This window comes from Rhododendron vialii, chromosome 3a (genome assembly GCF_030253575.1).
Source record: "Rhododendron vialii isolate Sample 1 chromosome 3a, ASM3025357v1".
Classification (NCBI taxonomy): domain Eukaryota; kingdom Viridiplantae; phylum Streptophyta; class Magnoliopsida; order Ericales; family Ericaceae; genus Rhododendron; species Rhododendron vialii.
The window spans coordinates 22,836,284-22,854,023 of record NC_080559.1 but is presented as its reverse complement, the minus strand read 5'-3'; the positions used below and the strand labels follow the sequence as shown (position 1 = coordinate 22,854,023).

The 17,740-nt window shown below is 37.2% G+C and overlaps 1 protein-coding gene across 1 annotated transcript; it reads left to right on the top strand.

Moving 5' to 3' along the window:
- Positions 1-9,000: 9,000 nt before the first annotated feature.
- On the top strand, positions 9,001-17,219 carry LOC131320501 (coronatine-insensitive protein 1-like). The gene is made up of 4 exons (XM_058351216.1): positions 9,001-9,490; positions 9,673-10,172; positions 14,683-15,154; positions 15,989-17,219. Exons 2-4 carry the CDS (start codon positions 9,691-9,693, stop codon positions 16,808-16,810), a joined length of 1,776 nt encoding a protein of 591 aa, XP_058207199.1. The 5' UTR covers positions 9,001-9,490; positions 9,673-9,690; the 3' UTR covers positions 16,811-17,219.
- Positions 17,220-17,740: the final 521 nt, after the last annotated feature.

The following is a 17,740-nucleotide window of genomic DNA, read 5'->3' as shown; positions in this document are numbered from 1 at the left end:
TTAGGGAATTTTTTTTCCTCGGCTAATATTTTCAACTATTAACCAAACACAGGATAATAAAAAAAGGAAAATTTTATTTTTTACAAAATAATTTTACATGGAAAATACAATATTGTACTTTGAAACAAACGGAGCCTAAATGAAAACAAGTAGTGTTGTGTGATTTTCAAACTATTGAACACATCTGACGTTTCCTCTCTGCTATTTTACGGAGTATCACAGTTGCATTCGCATCTTTTAATCCATATGCATACTTTTCTCTTCACGGAGAATCCACAAATTGTGTCGTGGAATATTAATCACCCTTATAAATAATTTTTTACCTGTATTTTCATGTTCAGGGCCTTGATTTGGCACTAACAGCTAGCATTATTAATATATTTTGGAGTGCCAATTAATGACAGCTATTTACCTAATAGGGTTTGTTCTTATGGTGTTGGAATAAAGGAAAGGCATATTGCACCCTTTGCTTAAAGGATCATCTTTCTTTTCTTTTGGAAGGGTACGTAGGAAGATCTAACTTGTTGTTAGTGAAGGTTGAACCCAATCATTTGCGAATCCTCATGTGTGTGGTTTTTTTTTTTTTTTTTTATCAGCAATGTGGGTCGTATCAACATTCAAGAATGAATCTAAATTTTTGAATAATTTCTTTTTGTACAAGCGTATTTCTTTTACATTTTTTTTCTCTAGTAATAATAAAAGCCTTAATTTGTTGCAATTTTTGGTGAAGAAATTAGGTTTTGGATCGACGGTGGACCTTCCAACTAAAAGTGAAAGAAGCGACCACAACTATGAGTCCGTCCTAGCTAGCAAGAATAGCTTTATTTTAATGTGCATTATTAAGCTATAAAAGTGGATTTGGCTGAAGTCTAAAGTAAGATGTGGTTGGATTGGCATTTGACAAATGTATTAAAATATACTACTTCCATCTCAAAATATTTATCTGGTCCGCAAAACAAAGATTAAAAAATAATGCAATTTTTTCACGAAAAAATTCAAAATATTTTCATAAATTTAAAGAACTCATCGATATCTAATGAATTGTTGAAAAAAATTGCAATTTTTATTTTTATATCCTCTAGCCAGACAAACATCATGGGACGGAGGGAGTACTACCGATATTTATGATGCTCAGCGATATTATTGGCAGACAAGAATTAAATGTATTCTGCAGTTGAATATTTTAGTGTGTGTTTTTTAATATTAACGGTGGGGCTGGGCTGGGCTGGGATGCTCTCATTCCAGGACTTCATCACTATTTTAGTGGTGTTCTATTTTATAAGACAGATTATTCTTTTATAACACATTATATTTAATACAATAAATAATTACTTATTTTTCTTAGTGGAACGGAACCTTACTTATTTAATTTGACAAGTTAAGAAATGATTACATAGCCAGGTAATCATTTGTATAATCTCACATGATCTTTGGCGGTGTATAATTAATTCATGGAATCTAAACCATCTGATCAACATTAGTAACATGTAACCTGTGATAAGGAAGTACTCGCCACTTTGTAGTATACTCGTATAACTACAAATTACAATAGATATCAAAAATACGTATTGCAAAGTTCGATTCGATTAACCAACTAGGGCTAGCTCAGTTGGCCAGAATTCTTGTATCTCATTAGGAGGTCAGAAGTTCAAGTCTTCTTACTTGCATATGAGTGTTCTCTCCTTTGTATTTATTGGGATTATTTCTCCCCTTAATGGACCTAGTAGTTGAGTTGAGTTTATACTTATTGTGGTCCATTTGATGGGTTTATTTATCCTGTTGGTTCAGTTGTTGGCCTTGATAATCTCGTGGACTCTCACACAATGGATGGAGTGTCTCGTGATTTGTATTTTGTATTTCATATATGATGTAAATGATCTCTTCTACCAATTGAAAAAAGAAGAAGAAGAAGTACGATTCGATTTGATTCGATATTGTTAAGCCATTCATCAATTCATCCTAAATGGTTAGTAAGAAAAGGACAATATATAACAAAGCCATTGATCGTCGGGAAATAGATTTGAAATCTAGTAAAACTAGTAAAAACTAGTAAAAACTATTTAAGTATGCATGCGTGATGCATGCATCCGCAGAGAATATTTGAAGAATTAATTTTCCCATATGACAAAATCATATAATGAGTCAACTTGTGTCTTAGCCAGGGTCGGAGCCAGAAATTTGGATACGGGGTGACACCGTAATTTATTCATACAAATATATAAATCGACATCAGAGCTGGCCCCTGAGCTAAAGTAAGCGTTGCGATTGCTTTAGGCCCCCAAAAGTGAGAATTTTAAGGGGCCCTCATATTTTAGTACCCATAGGTATCCTTTGTAATACAAAAATAAAATTGTACGGTACATCGTATAAAAGGTCCAATTTCAAACTCAAAAGAAAAATTCTGCTCAAATATTTGAAATGGATGGAAAATAGTTTTCCAAATACATGGATTGCTTATAGAGTATTATTGATTATTTCTGTTACAATTGCCACGGGAGAACGAAGTTTTTCAAAGTTGAAGTTGATTAGTCTTACTGCTCAACTATGTCACAAGAAAGATTGAATGGACTCTCCATTCTATCTATTGAATTCTATCTATTGAATATGAGATGGTGGATAAGATTGATTGTTCGGACATAATTAGTACTTTTGTTGCTAAAACTGTAAAGGCAACTGATGTTTAGATGATGCTTTCAAAATCTTGTAATGGTCTTTAGTACTCTCTTCGTCTCTTTTTTAAAGTCCAGTATTCCATTTTGGGTTGTTCCTTAATAAGTGTTCATTTTGTAAAGTTAGTAGGTAAAAATTGGTGCATTTTCCATTTTGCCCCTAAAAGTAAATTCCATTTTAAAAAGTCAGTAAGTAAAAGTGTAATGATGATGTCTCCATAAAGGGTATGTAGGAAAAATGGAGATAAAAATTGATGTGAAAAGTGTAATGATGCTTTGTTCGGTTAACTGTTTTGTTTTCAATCATTACCCTATTTCTTTCTCCAATCATTATCCTATTTTTCTTATTATTACTTTCTCATCTCTCTCTATCTCTCTCCAATCATTAATCATATCTTTAATCATTACTCTATTTCTCTTTCCATCCACTACCAAAACTAAACTTCCAACCAAATACAACCGATGTTTTTTTAATAAGTTAGAGTTACGAAGCGGGACACTTAAAAAGGGACGGAGGGAGTATTATTTAGGATTAGTGATATGTAAGTGACAAGTTTGAAATCTTGAATGTTTGATTATTGTTTTAGGGTTATTCTTATTGATAGTATTTGTTCTTGGAAGGGTAATTTACCTACTTACATTTTGTTCATTAAGATTTCGAAAAAGGACCTTCTTTTGATTTTTGCTTTAAGCCTTCACAAAGTGAGGGCCGGCTCTGATCGACATGTTTATGAATTCGACTTTATATCAATATACAACCCACTATAATCCGTAAAGAAACACGCAATAAAAATACTAAACTTGTTGGAAAAAATATTAATGTCCAAATGAGTTATGTTCCTCTCCAATTAGTGGAAAAAAATACAAACCATGTGGAAATCTTTAATAGAAATACTAAACTTGTGGGGGAGAAAATTAATGCCAAAATGTGTTACATTCCTCTCAAATTAGTGAAAAAAAATACAAGTCATGTGAGATTTATGCAAAAAGAAACACGTAATAAAAATACTAAACTTGTGGGAAAAAAATAATGTTCAAATGTGTTAAATTCCTCTCCAACTAGTGGGAAAAAAAATACAAATCATGTGGGAATTTATGAAGAATTTAAAATAAGAGAGAAAGAGAGATGAAAGGGTCTTTAAAAGAGAGAGTGTGTGTAAGAGAGAGAGCTGATATGATGTAGAGTCTTGAAAAGTGAAGATTCAAAATGAAAGCCACCGTATTTTGAACTCTCTTACCAAAGCATTAAACCACACGAGTGAACCACCAAGCCACCATGTCAAAAAAAAAAAAAAAATCACCGAGCCAAAGTGAGCATTGTTTACATCTTTCGTATTTTTTTATTTAAGCCTTTTTGAGTTTTTTTTTTTTTTTTTGGTATTTTTGGAAGGGGGTGACACATGCCACCTCCCCGGCCCCTACTAACTCCGCCCCTGATCTTAGCTCGATTGTTGAACAAAAGTTGGGAGTTCCCAAATAATCCATAACATGGTAGAACCCTAGCTATAGAACCTAGCTATAGAACCAAGTTGATAACACAGTGTGTCAACAAATTGTACTCCCAACAGTTGTTTTTTTTTCAATCAATAGAATAGATAATTTAAATCGTATATGAAGTACAAAGTACAAATTCAGAACACTATATCAATTGTGAGGGTTCACGAGATAACTAAATCCACCAACTCAACCAATACAAGAAATGAGCCCATTATAGGATAGAAGCAAGAAAAAGAAAGGAAAAGTCTCTTTAAGGAAAGAACTAGATCATAGTAGTAGAGAGCTTTGAATTTCTAGCATCCCCAATGAAATGCAAGAGTTCTTGTCAACTGAGATATCTCCAATTAATTAAACTCCCGATGGTTCATACATTCAAAAAGATCAATTATCTAAGACCAGAATAAATAACGTCCATATATGTGTGATTGATCAAAGGAATGACATCCGACAAGTCACACTAGAGTTTGGGGTGTCGTGCCCCGCCCCACACCACACCACACCACACCACTATGGCCTAGAACTAGTTTTTAGTACATACTGTAGTAAATTTCAACGAGAACTACTAGTTACTAGAGTTTGGGGTGTCTAATGTCCGCAATTGCCTAGAACTAGTTACATAAATTCCAACGACAATAATTTCCAATTTTATTTGATGATTTCTTATTTGAAACGGAAAATTCTAAAACCACAAATCTTTACACAAACAAATACATAATACACTCACATAAATGTGTGGGCTTCATACACACTAGTGGTGCTATATATGTGAAGCCGACACACTTATACAAGTGTTTGTGCAAAATTATTTGTGGTTGTAGTAATTCTATTGACAGCCCAGTCGATAAGCTCAAAAAAATACATACTTTAATGCATTTTTTTTATATATTTCAATATACTGTCACATACCTGTTCCGCAAAAAGGTTCTTAAAAAATAAGTACTTATTTGTAAATTTTAAGCGTAAAATAATAAACTTACTGAAATAATTTTTTGTGCAATATGAATTTTGTTTAATAAACCTCGATAGCAATATATTGTTTTTTAAGTTCATTACTTTTAAATTTGAAAATTATTGTATAATACATACTCATTTCTGAAGAAGTGAATAACCTTTAGCGGTACATATATGTACGATCTTTTCACATATTTTCATACAATTTTTAAACCTATAGGCTACGGCCCCATACGCAGCTTGATGCTGTGCAGTGAGGTATACACTTTTAAGTCGTCGGATTGTGCATCTGATGGCGTGGATCTCGTCTCAGCAACTAACGATCCAGAGCCGTTCATTGCAGAGATGAGATCCAAGCCATTGAATACACTTGGATACACTATCTGATGGCTCGGATATGCACAACACGGTGCTACGCACACTACTGCACATCACCCTTCTCTTTTTCTTTTTTTTGAGAGAGGGCAAGATGGTAATTTCACCATTCTCCAATTATATAATACACAGTAAGTAAACAATTGAGAAATACTGTTCAAAAAAAACAATTGCGAAATACTGGGTACAGCTGGCATCGTTCGCTTTCGCTGGAGTTGAAGAAAAGCCCCCACCACTGATTTTACTAGCTCCACTGATGGCATCTTGTGCGGCCACGTCAGCCATAATTTTTCTTCCGTTTACGGAGTGGAGGTTTTTTTTTTTCCCTGAAAAATTATTTGGTGGCCTTGAGGCACCGCCACGTGGTACTCCAATACTGTTATCTATTACGGCTTGCGCGTTCAATGCACGGGGATGGAAAAAAAACTTCAGTGATAACTTTTTTCTAGTTGTCCTGTGCATCAATAGGTCGGCGTGTAAAAAAAAATTAGAAAAATTCTACAACAATAAAAAAAATTAAAGTATATATTTATTATGTATTGATTGAATTAGTTTCATTTTAAAGCAAAATAAGATTCATATTTGACAATATGGAGGAGAGAGAAAGGAATGGAAAATAATGAAGAGAGAAAGTAGAGGGAAAGATTTTGCTATCAAAATTAGACATATACAATGTAGCATCCAGTAACATGAAATTCATTTTAGCCCCCGGTTAGTCTGGTTGGTTAATGGGTTTGTTTTTCATACAATTGATCAGGGTTCGATTCTTGAGTCAGGTCGCAATAAAATAATTTCTTATGAATCCTCTAATCTTGGCATGGATGACCTGCCTTTGACAAAATCGAAGAGAAAATTAGTTGAGGTGCGCGTAATCTGACTCAAACACCGCTAACCTTGGGGGGGGGGGGGGGGGGGAGAAATGTACGTAGCATCCGGTAACATGAAAGTGCAAGTCAAATTTCAAAGATGAACAAGTTCTGGAAAAGTTGGAGTATTACAGAGGAACAATACTTTATTCTCAAGAAGTACTCCAGTGTATTTAGAGAAATAACAGTATGGTTACTCTTTTGGGAACTATGTTTACTTTTACGTTGCTAAATCGTATCTTGACCGCTTTGCAATATTTGTGAGATTATATTGTTGAATATCACATTTTTGGCCTTTTTAAGAATATATATGTTGATTGATGAATCACATCCTTCTAGGTAGCGTTATGTTTGTAAATGTACTTATATCAAACTGGGTGTTTCCACTAAGAATTTGAGAAAAAACCATAGACATTTTTACTGTGGAGTATCTCATTCACACTAATAAATAAGTTTAACTTTCTGTTTGACCAAAAAAAAAAAGTTTTGGTATTTTAACTTGTTGTCCACACTAATTAACAACTTGTTATCAACAACTTCTTTCTTAACAGCTTTTTTAATCGCATACCCATCTACAACATATTACTACCGGAAATAACTTGACATTTTCCAACAATCTATTCACTACCAAAAACACCTAATTAATAACTTAATTGCAATAAATTTTTTTAAGTAGAGAAAAAAAGAAAGAAAGATAGGACAAGGTATATGGTGCAATCAGGGAAATTTATTCATTACGGAACACACCTTTGCAACTTTATACGCTAGTTGGCCGGTGAGAATTATAATCCTAACTCATGGAGCCGAACCACCTTATTCTTCAATTGAAAATTAATTGAAGGCTCACTAGCCTCCATTGCTCTCGAAAGTTCATCTCCTAGTTATAGTAGTATATTAACTGAAGGCTCACTAGCCAAATGTGAACGCCTATGGTATGTTCGAGCGCCCAAGGGTACCAGCCACCAAAGAGAAACCCTTTTGCACATTTACTAGCTCGCAACGTACCAAGCATTGAAAATACTTGAAATTTTGAATATATGTTGATAAATAACCTTGAAATAATTCTCCCATAGTCTACTCAACCTCAAGATCGATCGACACTGGAAACAACATGAATTAAAAGAGTACGTATTACAAACTGAAAACTTATTTATATATCCCATAATAATTTGGATTAGTTTTCACTGATTCTTAAAAACATGATGCATTGAGCCTAACCAATAAGAGGTGTCGAAGTTTAAATGGTGCCACAATATTTGATAAAAATTTAGAAAAGTGGAAGCTGTGTCACTTATTCAGACACAAGGATATTTTTCCTTCGAAGCCTATACGGCTACATTATATTAGTACACTAATTTCTTTTTTTCTAGACCCTTTTCCGCAATGTCAATAATTTGGGATAATTAAGAAGAAAAGATTTCAAAATCGAATAGCTTGTTAAAAATAGCATAAATTCATTGTGTGGATTGGAACGGTAAGACTGCTAAGAGCATCTCTGACGTGGTTAATTTGTCAAATCCAACATGAAGGCTCAAACTCAAACGACAAAAAATGGCATCAAGATGGATATGTATATAATTCAGAGCATCTCTAATGTGGTCTCAAGAGGATCATGATTGTTTTTTAATTTCGTTTCAGAAAACGGAGCAGTTTTCTATATAAGTTTTTGATGTTAAATAATATATTACAAAATTGACTACTTTGATTTAGAAACGATGGATTTTGAAAATCCCAAATTATTCTATCGGCTGTTTAAACCTTTCCCACTAGTTACGGTTGGAGATATTGTAACCAATTTCCTCTGTAAATAATGATCCATTCTAAGCCTTAAAGAGCATATGCAACGGTTGTAGCTTTATCAAAACTTTTAAAAGTATAACTTGTCTTGTAAAGAAAAAAATAAATATTTAAAAAATAAAAACCTCAGCCACAACAGTATGCTTTGGGTAACGCACACGGCAAGTTGAAAACACACTCGCAACATGTGTATTTCAAGAAACTTTTCAAAATTCAAAATTTTTATTACTATAATTTTACTTTAAGGGACTCATTTTGCCAAAAAAATATTAATTATTTAAACAATCAAAAATAATTTTAATATTTTGCTGAGATGAAAATTTTAAGCTCATTTATCACTCTTCAAACTGTGAGAGAGAGAGAGAGCGCGCGCTACACCAAAATAGGATAGCATGTAAGAATTCTCTTGGAATTGCTTTTGTTGAAATAGATATTGAAATATAGTTTTGATTTGGCTACCTCCTCTGTATGCTCTAAGTAACGATTCTAGAATTGAACTATTCTTGTCAAAACTAAACGTAGAATATTGAAGTCTTCGTTAGAGTTTTAACATAACCAAAAAAAGTATTTTATTGTTCGAATCCTATAGCGGCCAACTATCTCAAACTTTGGCCTGGACATCTGTTTATTTAGAAAAAAAAATTAAGACAGAATCAGCTCCGGTGATTGTCTCCAATTAATAAAACCTTGGCAAGTAATTTCCAGGGGGAATTTTTTTGGTAATTCACCTAGGTTTGTCCTTTTCCAAGGATGGCCTTGGCATAGTTTTTGATTTTTTGTCGTCTCTCTCTCTCTTTCTCTCTCTATACATTAATCTTGTCCCGGAGCCGCACGCAGCATTAGTTGTATAGGAGAACTAGACAGAGAGAGAGAGAGAGACCCTCCCTTCCCTCCCTTCCCTGGTCCTAGGGGGTCTCCTCATCTCATCTAACCAGCCTTTTTATCCCCATTTCAAAACCACTTCCAACTGTCGTCGTCCGATCTCCTCACTCCCCCTCATCTCCACCCTTCATCCTCTGCGCTCCTCACAATAAGCCCTGTGTTGGGATCCCACTCGCTCATAACCCCTCTCCCCTCTCTCTCTCTCTCTCTCTCTCTCTCTCTATTACAGATAGAGGAGTACTCTAGTTATCGTTGTAGTACTGTAATAAAGATTCCAGGCTCCGTCAGTCTCCTATTGGTCGATCTAACGTTTTCTCGCAGCTTTTGATTGATTACCCATGTGTGAGTGAGTCTCCCCTTCCCCGTCCCGATTCAGTCCTGCTCCCTGCCGGATTCTCGGACCTAGATCGCACCGCCTTCCACTGTTCGATTCTCCACCCAAATTCATCGCAGGTTAGCCTCACCACTTCCAACTTCACCACTCTCCGTCCCTCCAAATCCCTCGCGTTTTTCGTTTCCGTTCTTCTTTTATTTGCACGAATCTTGGATATTTGTGTTCCTGAGTCTCGGACAGTGAATCAGCCAGTAGAGATACTCGTGCCGATATTAAAGATTTGTTTTCCGATTATGCGCAGTTAGATCTTTTAGCTCACATGGAAGATGGAAGAGCCAACAGGATGGCTGACGGAATGCCGGACACGGTGTTCGAGTGCGTGATCAACTACATACACGACCCGCGCGACCGCGACGCCGTCTCTCTCGTGTGCCGGCGGTGGTACGAGGTCGACAAGTCCACGCGGAAGCACGTGACCATCGCCCTTTGCTACACGACGACGCCGCAGCAGCTGTGGCGGAGGTTTAAGCACCTGGAGTCCTTAAAACTCAAGGGGAAGCCGAGGGCGGCCATGTTCAACCTGATACCGGACGACTGGGGAGGGTATGTGACGCCGTGGGCCGAGGCGATCGCGAGCTCGTTCAGCTGCTTGAAGTCGCTCCACTTCCGGCGGATGATCGTGAGTGACTCGGATCTCGAGCTCCTCGCCCGGACGCGGGGCCGGGTTCTACTGGCGCTCAAGCTTGATAAATGCTCCGGATTTTCCACTGATGGACTCCAGCATATTGGCCGCTCTTGCAGGTACGTTCTCCTATTGTTTCGCTGCTTCATGGTCCAATTAATTGCTACCTGGCTGTTTCGATTGTTTTGTCGTGGTGGCGAAATGTGGATTCGAGGTGCTGTATGTTATAGTCCTTTGAAAATTTGTTTCCAAAAAGTCCGTTGTGGCATAAGTTTCTTTCAAGGGATTATGACCCCTTTCCTTGCCTGTTTTTCCCGGTTAAATCCGGTTCTGTACTTTGTGGCTTATTTCATTCCATCACTTTCGGTTGATCGATCTATTGATCTGGTGGTTCTATTGTTCAATCAATTTGGATTAGAAAAATGCATAAAACGAGCTAGAGTTAAACAATATCGACCTGGAGGTGGGAATTTGATTAAATTCTAGCAGATTAATTCAACTATGCATCTCACTGGGAGGTCAGGGTTTTGAATCTTTACACTTATGTGTGAGTGTTATTTCCCTTCTATTTGTTGGGATTGTTGACTATTAGAGTATTAGTTGGGTTGGGCTAAATAGTGATTGTGTACTTCTTTCTAGTTTGAAGTAATTTTGATACTTGTATTCTCCTGCCACTTGTAATTGAAAAAGAAGAAATAGAAATCATTCAATTCTTTGTGAGAGAACTTAGGAAAGAGGGCTATATGTAGCAACTCTTGTCGATATATGTTATGAAAATGGTGATAGGATACTGCCTTCATGCTTCAGGATGTTATTTTGGAATATTGGCGATGCGTTGATTGATTTATGCATTCATTGGTATCTACTGCTTATATATCTAGGATTCTAAATATTTTCTCTTCTAACATGGACAATGCATGGGACACTTCAATATCTCTATTGTGCATGAGAAAATTTTCATGAACTGGAAATATATGCCGTAGGACCGCTCTTGGGACTGAGCAAGTGTCATTGAGAATCCAGACTTTCTACTGACTACTAAGGTCTAATTCCTTTGTAACGTGAGAATCCAGACTCTCTACTAACTATTACGGTCTAATTCCTTTGTAACAAGAATTAAAGTGCCTTTTATCAACTTGATGATGGTCTCTTTTGCTATCCCTATCATCGATCTAGTTGGACATGAAAAACTGATTAAAGAGGTCTGATTGCTTATTATAGGATTTAGGTTTGTCTCTCAAAATTGAGGTCTTATATAGTTTTGGAGTACTTTTCGATTTTGTTTAGGGTTTATAAGATGTTGGGAGATAATGTTTATATTTCCCTCTTGCATCCTGTCTCATGCAGTTGGACTGGGCTGTTTCTGTTTACTTTTGCCGTAGGTATCGACACATTCTCCTTTCCTCTTGGTTAGACAGGAAAAAAATTAAGGAACTCTGAACCATCATTGATCCAAAGGGGTCTGATATTGCTGATGTCATATCAACAATGATTTAACTACTAAGAAACTGTTGCACTTCAATCTCTGCAGTAAGAGAAAGTCTCTTGTAGGCTGGTAGAAAGGCAATAATTATTTTCTTTCTTTGAACAATGGTTGGCTCAAATCCTCAAACCATGCTCAAGATGAAAGTACCACATAGTAAACAAGAAGTCTTTCATAACACTTGGATGATATTACCGGACATAGAAAACATCTTTAGAGACCATGCTAATCATCCGAATTGGCTTGAAAATAGATTAGGGAGAAAATTGATCCCAGCTTTTAAGTATGATCAGCTTGGTATTATTTGTATGCAGAGTTTAGAGGAAATGTAGTAGGTTGCTGCCGCATGGCCGTAAACTGCGTTCCTACGTGAGGTGGCTTTGGAATTAGTTTGTTGGCCACATAGGTGTTTTACATTGAAACTTAAAGTTCCTTGTAGAGCTGAAGTGTGCTTGGTTTAACTCTACCTTCTGGGTTTCAAAGTAACAGTGTGGAGAGCAGCCTCCTTTTGAAACATTGTTCAACGGAACTTTTTGGTGCAATAGATTTGTATGCTACCTACATTTTTTAGTGTTGTATCTTTTGTGTATATTTTGCACCTTACTTCCATGTTTGTCAATTAAGTATGTAGTTTTTTTGGTTGCTGTCCTTGTGAACAAGTAACAGAAAATTAGAGAGCAGGTAATTTGACTGATTATGTTATTTGTGAGGAAAGCATAGCTTCAGTGTAAGGCAATGGAATTAGACAGATGTGAGAGGCTAATATTAGAAGTCTTCAAGGTTTAATTTGACTTTTGATTGAAGTCTTCAAGTTTTCAGTGAGCTTTCATTTCGATATACGATTTTTAACACACTTTCGTTCTTTACTTGGAATTTCAACGTAAAATAATACTAGTTAGTATCATAACTGGGTAAATAGAACCAACATTTGAACCTACAAACTAGTTAATGTATTTTCAATCTGAGATAATGATTTGGTTTTGAACTACCACCTATCCGGGAGCACTGGGACCAACCTTTGAGAGTCAATGTGCTGTTGGATATTATCAGTCTGAAATGGCGATTCGGTTTGAACCAGCCACCAAACCTGGACAAAGCTTTGGAATATTGATTGTGCAGGCAACCAGATTGGGCCAATGAAATGATGAATTGGTTTTGAACTAGCATCCAAAACACCAAGTCTTAATGTGTAGAGTCTGTAGACAACCAGATTGGGCATGAAACGGAAAGAATTGTAAGTGCAAATTCTTGTGACTTTTACTGGAAGAAAATTATAATTGCAATTTGAGAGTTAATTTGTTGTTGGAGTAGATGGAATATTGCATACAAAACACCAAGTCTTATGCCTAGACGGAATGAGATTAAGCCAATCTCATGATGGAATGACTTGATGCCATGACAATATTTTCAAGAGCGATGCTCGGAAATCCTTGGTATCATGGTCTCAAACATATATTGAACACAATTGATATTTTTCTAATTTACTATCCATGTCCTTTTTTCATTTCTTCAGTTTTTGTAGTATGATGAAGCAGTGTTCTAAAAATCGGCATAGGTGGCCGCCTAGGGGCTTAATTAGGCGGCGGGATGATGAGTTGGTTGTCAGGCGGGGTCAGGATTGGTCGGCGACTAATCAGCTAGGCAGAAGTAATCGGAGAATTAGGCAAGTAGAACGAGATTATATAAGTAATTTTGCAAATCTAAGGGGTTAAATGCTGTGTAATATACTATTAGGGTTTTATTGTGTAGTTTTAATGTAATGGAGAATACACTTCTACACTATTCCATTCAGTATAAATGATTTAAATCTAAACCTTGGCTTCTTTGCTCGTTGCTACTGCAAATGGATCAATGTTCCTCTCTCTCTCTCTCTCTCTCTCTCTCTCTCTCTCTCTCTCTCTCTCTCTCTCTCTCTCTCTCGTATCTTTCTCTCTGTCGGCTCTATTTGTATTTAGTCAGTTTTTTTCATCTGTTTGGTGTGAAATAAAGATAAATTATGTGTATCTAGGTTCTGTTTGTGGTGAAATTATGTGTATTTAGGTTTTATTTCGGCTGTTTGGATATTATTTAATGTTTTATTCTTCTTATGTTGTTTTTCTTATGTGTGTCTACTTGCTCAAAACAGGGGGAAGGGGTGGAGAATATTTTTAAAAAATGAACAAAGGGAAAAACTGACGAATTTGTAGGCGCCAATTAATTGGCCTAGGCACTAGGTGGTGCCACTGCCCGGCACTAGAACATTGGTATGAAGCTGAATATTCTAGTCGTACAGAGGAAACTATTCCTCAGAATTTTACGTGATTAAAACTGAAGTACAATTGCGATATGGTGCTAGCAACTATAAGTCCATAGCTCCTTTGACTTTCCATTCTTCCTAACTTTTTTTCCTAGTGTTTTTTTCCGATATTTTTTACTTTTTGATATCTTTTGTTTAGCTTTTCGTTGTAATTTTAGGGATTCATCATTCGTCTTGACAAGGGGAATCAAAAAAGTATAAAATGTGGACCGAAGATGAAAAAAGTTCATATAAGATGACACTTTAAACAAAAAAATACCATTTGTTTGGTATTTTTTCGTCTTTAGTGATATTTTTTTTTTAATTTTGGTGATAATCTTACTTTTTATACTCCTCTCATCGATACAAATGATTAATCCACAAAACATAAAGCGAATTGAACAAAAATTCAGAAACGACGAACAAAAAATTTCGAAACGAAAAATACCATAAAGTTGGGGAGAATGACTGCAAGAGCAAGAGACAACCCCTAATTTGAAACTCGTCCGAGAAAGTAATGTTTTGTTCATTTTCCGTCCCCTTCTCCATAGATATTCACCACTTAAGCATTACTATAGAACTTTACATGTTTGTGAATGTTTCTGCTTGAAGCATATGTAGACTTCGTTGTTGGTTGAGTAGTTTTTTCAGGTGTATATGAATCAAACATGCTGTTATTTACATTTCTTTCAATAAACCCGTTATAGGCTTGAGTTTCTGCTTCTTTACACGTTCAACAAGAAAAAGAGAGAAAGAAATCTAGAAATGGTTGCAGAAGTTCACTGTGAAGCGATCAAATTGATGTTGACTTCTTCAAGTGAAAACATGGATTTTTTCTTACCTGTTCTGATTTAATCCTGTCATGCTTCAGAAGTTTAAGGACCTTGTTTCTGGAAGAGAGCATTATTGAAGAGAGAGATGGCGAATGGCTACATCAGCTCGCTTTGAACAACACCGTTCTAGAAAGTCTGAATTTTTACATGACAGATCTTGGCCAAATCAGATTCCAAGACCTTGAACTCATAGCCAGAAATTGCCGCTCTCTAGCATCAGTAAAAATCAGTGAGTGTGAACTACTGGATCTCATTGGTTTCTTTTCTGCTGCAACTGCATTAGAAGAGTTTGGAGGGGGTTCTGTCAGTGACCAACCAAAGGGGTACTCTTCTGTAACATTTCCCCCAAAAATAAGCCGCTTGGGTCTAACGTACATGGGGAGGAATGAAATGCCCATTGTATTTCCTTGCGCATCCTTACTGAGAAGATTGGATCTCCTTTATGCACTTCTGGATACAGAAGACCATTGTCTCTTAATTCAAAAGTGCCCCAACTTAGAAGTTCTTGAGGTAGAATCTCCATCTTATTTTATAGTTCTGCGCTTTAGTGTTCACATCATATTTATAGAATCCTGGAGAATTCATTTGCTTATTTTATAGTTCTGCGCTTTAGTGTTCACATCATATTTATAGAATCCTGGAGAATTCATTTGCTTATATTGAAGACATTCAGGTTGTGGTTGTTTGCATCGCTTTTATGTGTGTATCTTGGCTTGTTTTCAAGATTTAGTTTCGCATGGGATCAAATCCAAGATGTCCAATTGACTAGCTGAACTTCGTAGTTTCCCCAACACAACTAGGTGACAAGGGGACCTGAGATGCTCAGCTGAGTAAACTCATAACCTCTTTTCCCTCTCAGCAATTCATGGGGCAGTATTCGGATTTCGGGATGAAAAACCACACACTTAGTCGAACTCGTCTCTGTTGTCAAGGGAATTGTGGACAGTGGAACTAAGATAAAGTAGCGAGCCAACCTGGGGTCAAGGTAATGGTGGACAGCGGACACTAAGTTAGAGCAGCAAGTAACAACCTGGAATGGCATAGTGGTAATCACCTGACCAGTAATACTTCGGCTAGTCCATTGGACCTTGCTAGTGAACGGCGTAATTGATCCTTAATTAGTTGATTGATCAAGCCAGACATCGAGATTTCTAGAACTTTACAGAAACCGCATGGTTCTCACATAGACCAATCATATCTGAGTACATCTTTTTTTCTCCTTGTAATAGAGCTTACAAAATCATGGATCCAAAGTCTTAATTCCTTTTTTCATTGCCAACTTATAATGAAAGAGTGCGTTGAATTGATTAATTTACTTTGTTTCTTTTCTTATCTTGTGAACAGACAAGGAATGTAATCGGCGACAGAGGACTAGAACTTCTAGCTCGTTGTTGCAAAAAACTAAGGCGACTTCGTATCGAGCGAGGCGCTGACGAACAAGGAATGGAAGACGAAGGTGGCCTAGTCTCCCACCGAGGTCTAATCGCTCTAGCCCAAGGCTGCCTCGACCTCGAATACGTTGCCGTTTACGTCTCCGACATCACCAACACCTGCTTCGAATACATCGGCACTTACTTGAAAAACCTCTCCGACTTCCGCCTCGTCCTCCTCGATCGTGAAGAAACAATTGCCGATTTACCCCTCGACAACGGTGTCCGAGCCCTATTACAAGGCTGCCACAAACTCCGTCGTTTTGCCCTCTACCTTCGGCCTGGTGGACTGACCGATGTTGGGCTCAGTTACATCGGACGGTACAGCCCAAACGTGAGGTGGATGCTGTTGGGCAGCGTCGGGCAATCCAACGAGGGGCTTCTGGAATTTTCTAGGGGCTGCCCCAGCTTACAGAAGCTGGAGCTGCGCGCTTGTCGTTTCAGGGAAGACGCGCTGGCTAGGGCCATGTTGCAGTTGCGTTCGCTGAGGTACTTGTGGGTCCAAGGGTATCAGCCGAGTGATGCGGCCCACGAGCTCTGGGCCATGGCCCGGCCTTTTTGGAATATTGAGCTGATTCCTGCGAGGCAGGTCGTTGTTGCTGGGCAGCCTGGCGAAGGGGTTTTCATTGATCATCCGGCACATATACTGGCATATTGCTCGCTTGCTGGACAAAGAACAGATTTTCCTCCTGAAACTGTTATACCGTTGGATGCTGCTGCCTTTCTTGATGGGTAGATCCATATGTGTATATGCGTGCCCTTTTATGTGGGAGTTCTGCTTCTTCGGTTACCTGGTCTCTGTTAAATGCAGGATTCTAAATGGAGGTATCGGGATACGTATTAGTATCTGGCATACTGTCAGGTCAGTATCGGGCAGTGTCTGTTGACACTGTAACTACCGGTATTGAAAGTCAACAGCATCTGTTTTCACGTTGGTAAATACCTGTATTAAAAGTCCATAATTCTGTTTTGTAACGACTGATACGTATTGGCCGGTGTTTAGAACCCCAGAACTAGATGTCATGTTTATAGGTTCCCGTGTCTTTTCTTCTTGGTAGAAGGGTTTTTGTTTTTCTCTCCATTGAATTTGAGTTTGGTCCTATTTCTAAACTTTGTCCTGTAATAAAGTAAGCTTTGTTCTGTAATTTTGAAGCACTCGCAATTTGGTTGCATGCCCTCTAGACCTGCAGCTCTGGATATCATTACTTTAGCTTTAGTTAACTTGTAACTCGTATTGATTTTTGAATTCAGATTTTGTGGATCTACGTTGCGCTTGGACATAATTGGGATATGAAAAGTTTAAGTACAAATGAGAAATATAGGTCTTTGCAGCTGTGAACTGTAATAGTTCACTGGATCCTGATTCCAGACCCTCTACGAATTCTTCATGTGCCTGTTACTACCATGTTTCTTACATAATCCGTTACCATTGGTGAGCTCTTAGTTTGTTTTTTTTCCTCCTAGTGAGCACTTGGTTGTTCACATCACAATATGAAGCAAATTAGATATCACTTCTGCTACCTCATATAATTCAAAAATCCTTGAGCGTTTAAGCCTATTGCAGCATTGTACGAATATAGCATTTGAAGTTCAAGGATGTGGAGCTAAGTAGTCAATTGACCTTCTGATGATACTCGAGAACACAATGGTTTTCCTGTGGGTGGTC

Coding starts and splice junctions, on each gene's coding strand:
- LOC131320501 (XM_058351216.1), top strand. CDS start 9,691: ATGGAAGATGGAAGAGCCAACAGGATGGCTGACGGAATGCCGGACACG. Junction 10,173..14,682: donor CATATTGGCCGCTCTTGCAG/GTACGTTCTCCT, acceptor GTCATGCTTCAG/AAGTTTAAGGACCTTGTTTC. Junction 15,155..15,988: donor CCAACTTAGAAGTTCTTGAG/GTAGAATCTCCA, acceptor TCTTGTGAACAG/ACAAGGAATGTAATCGGCGA.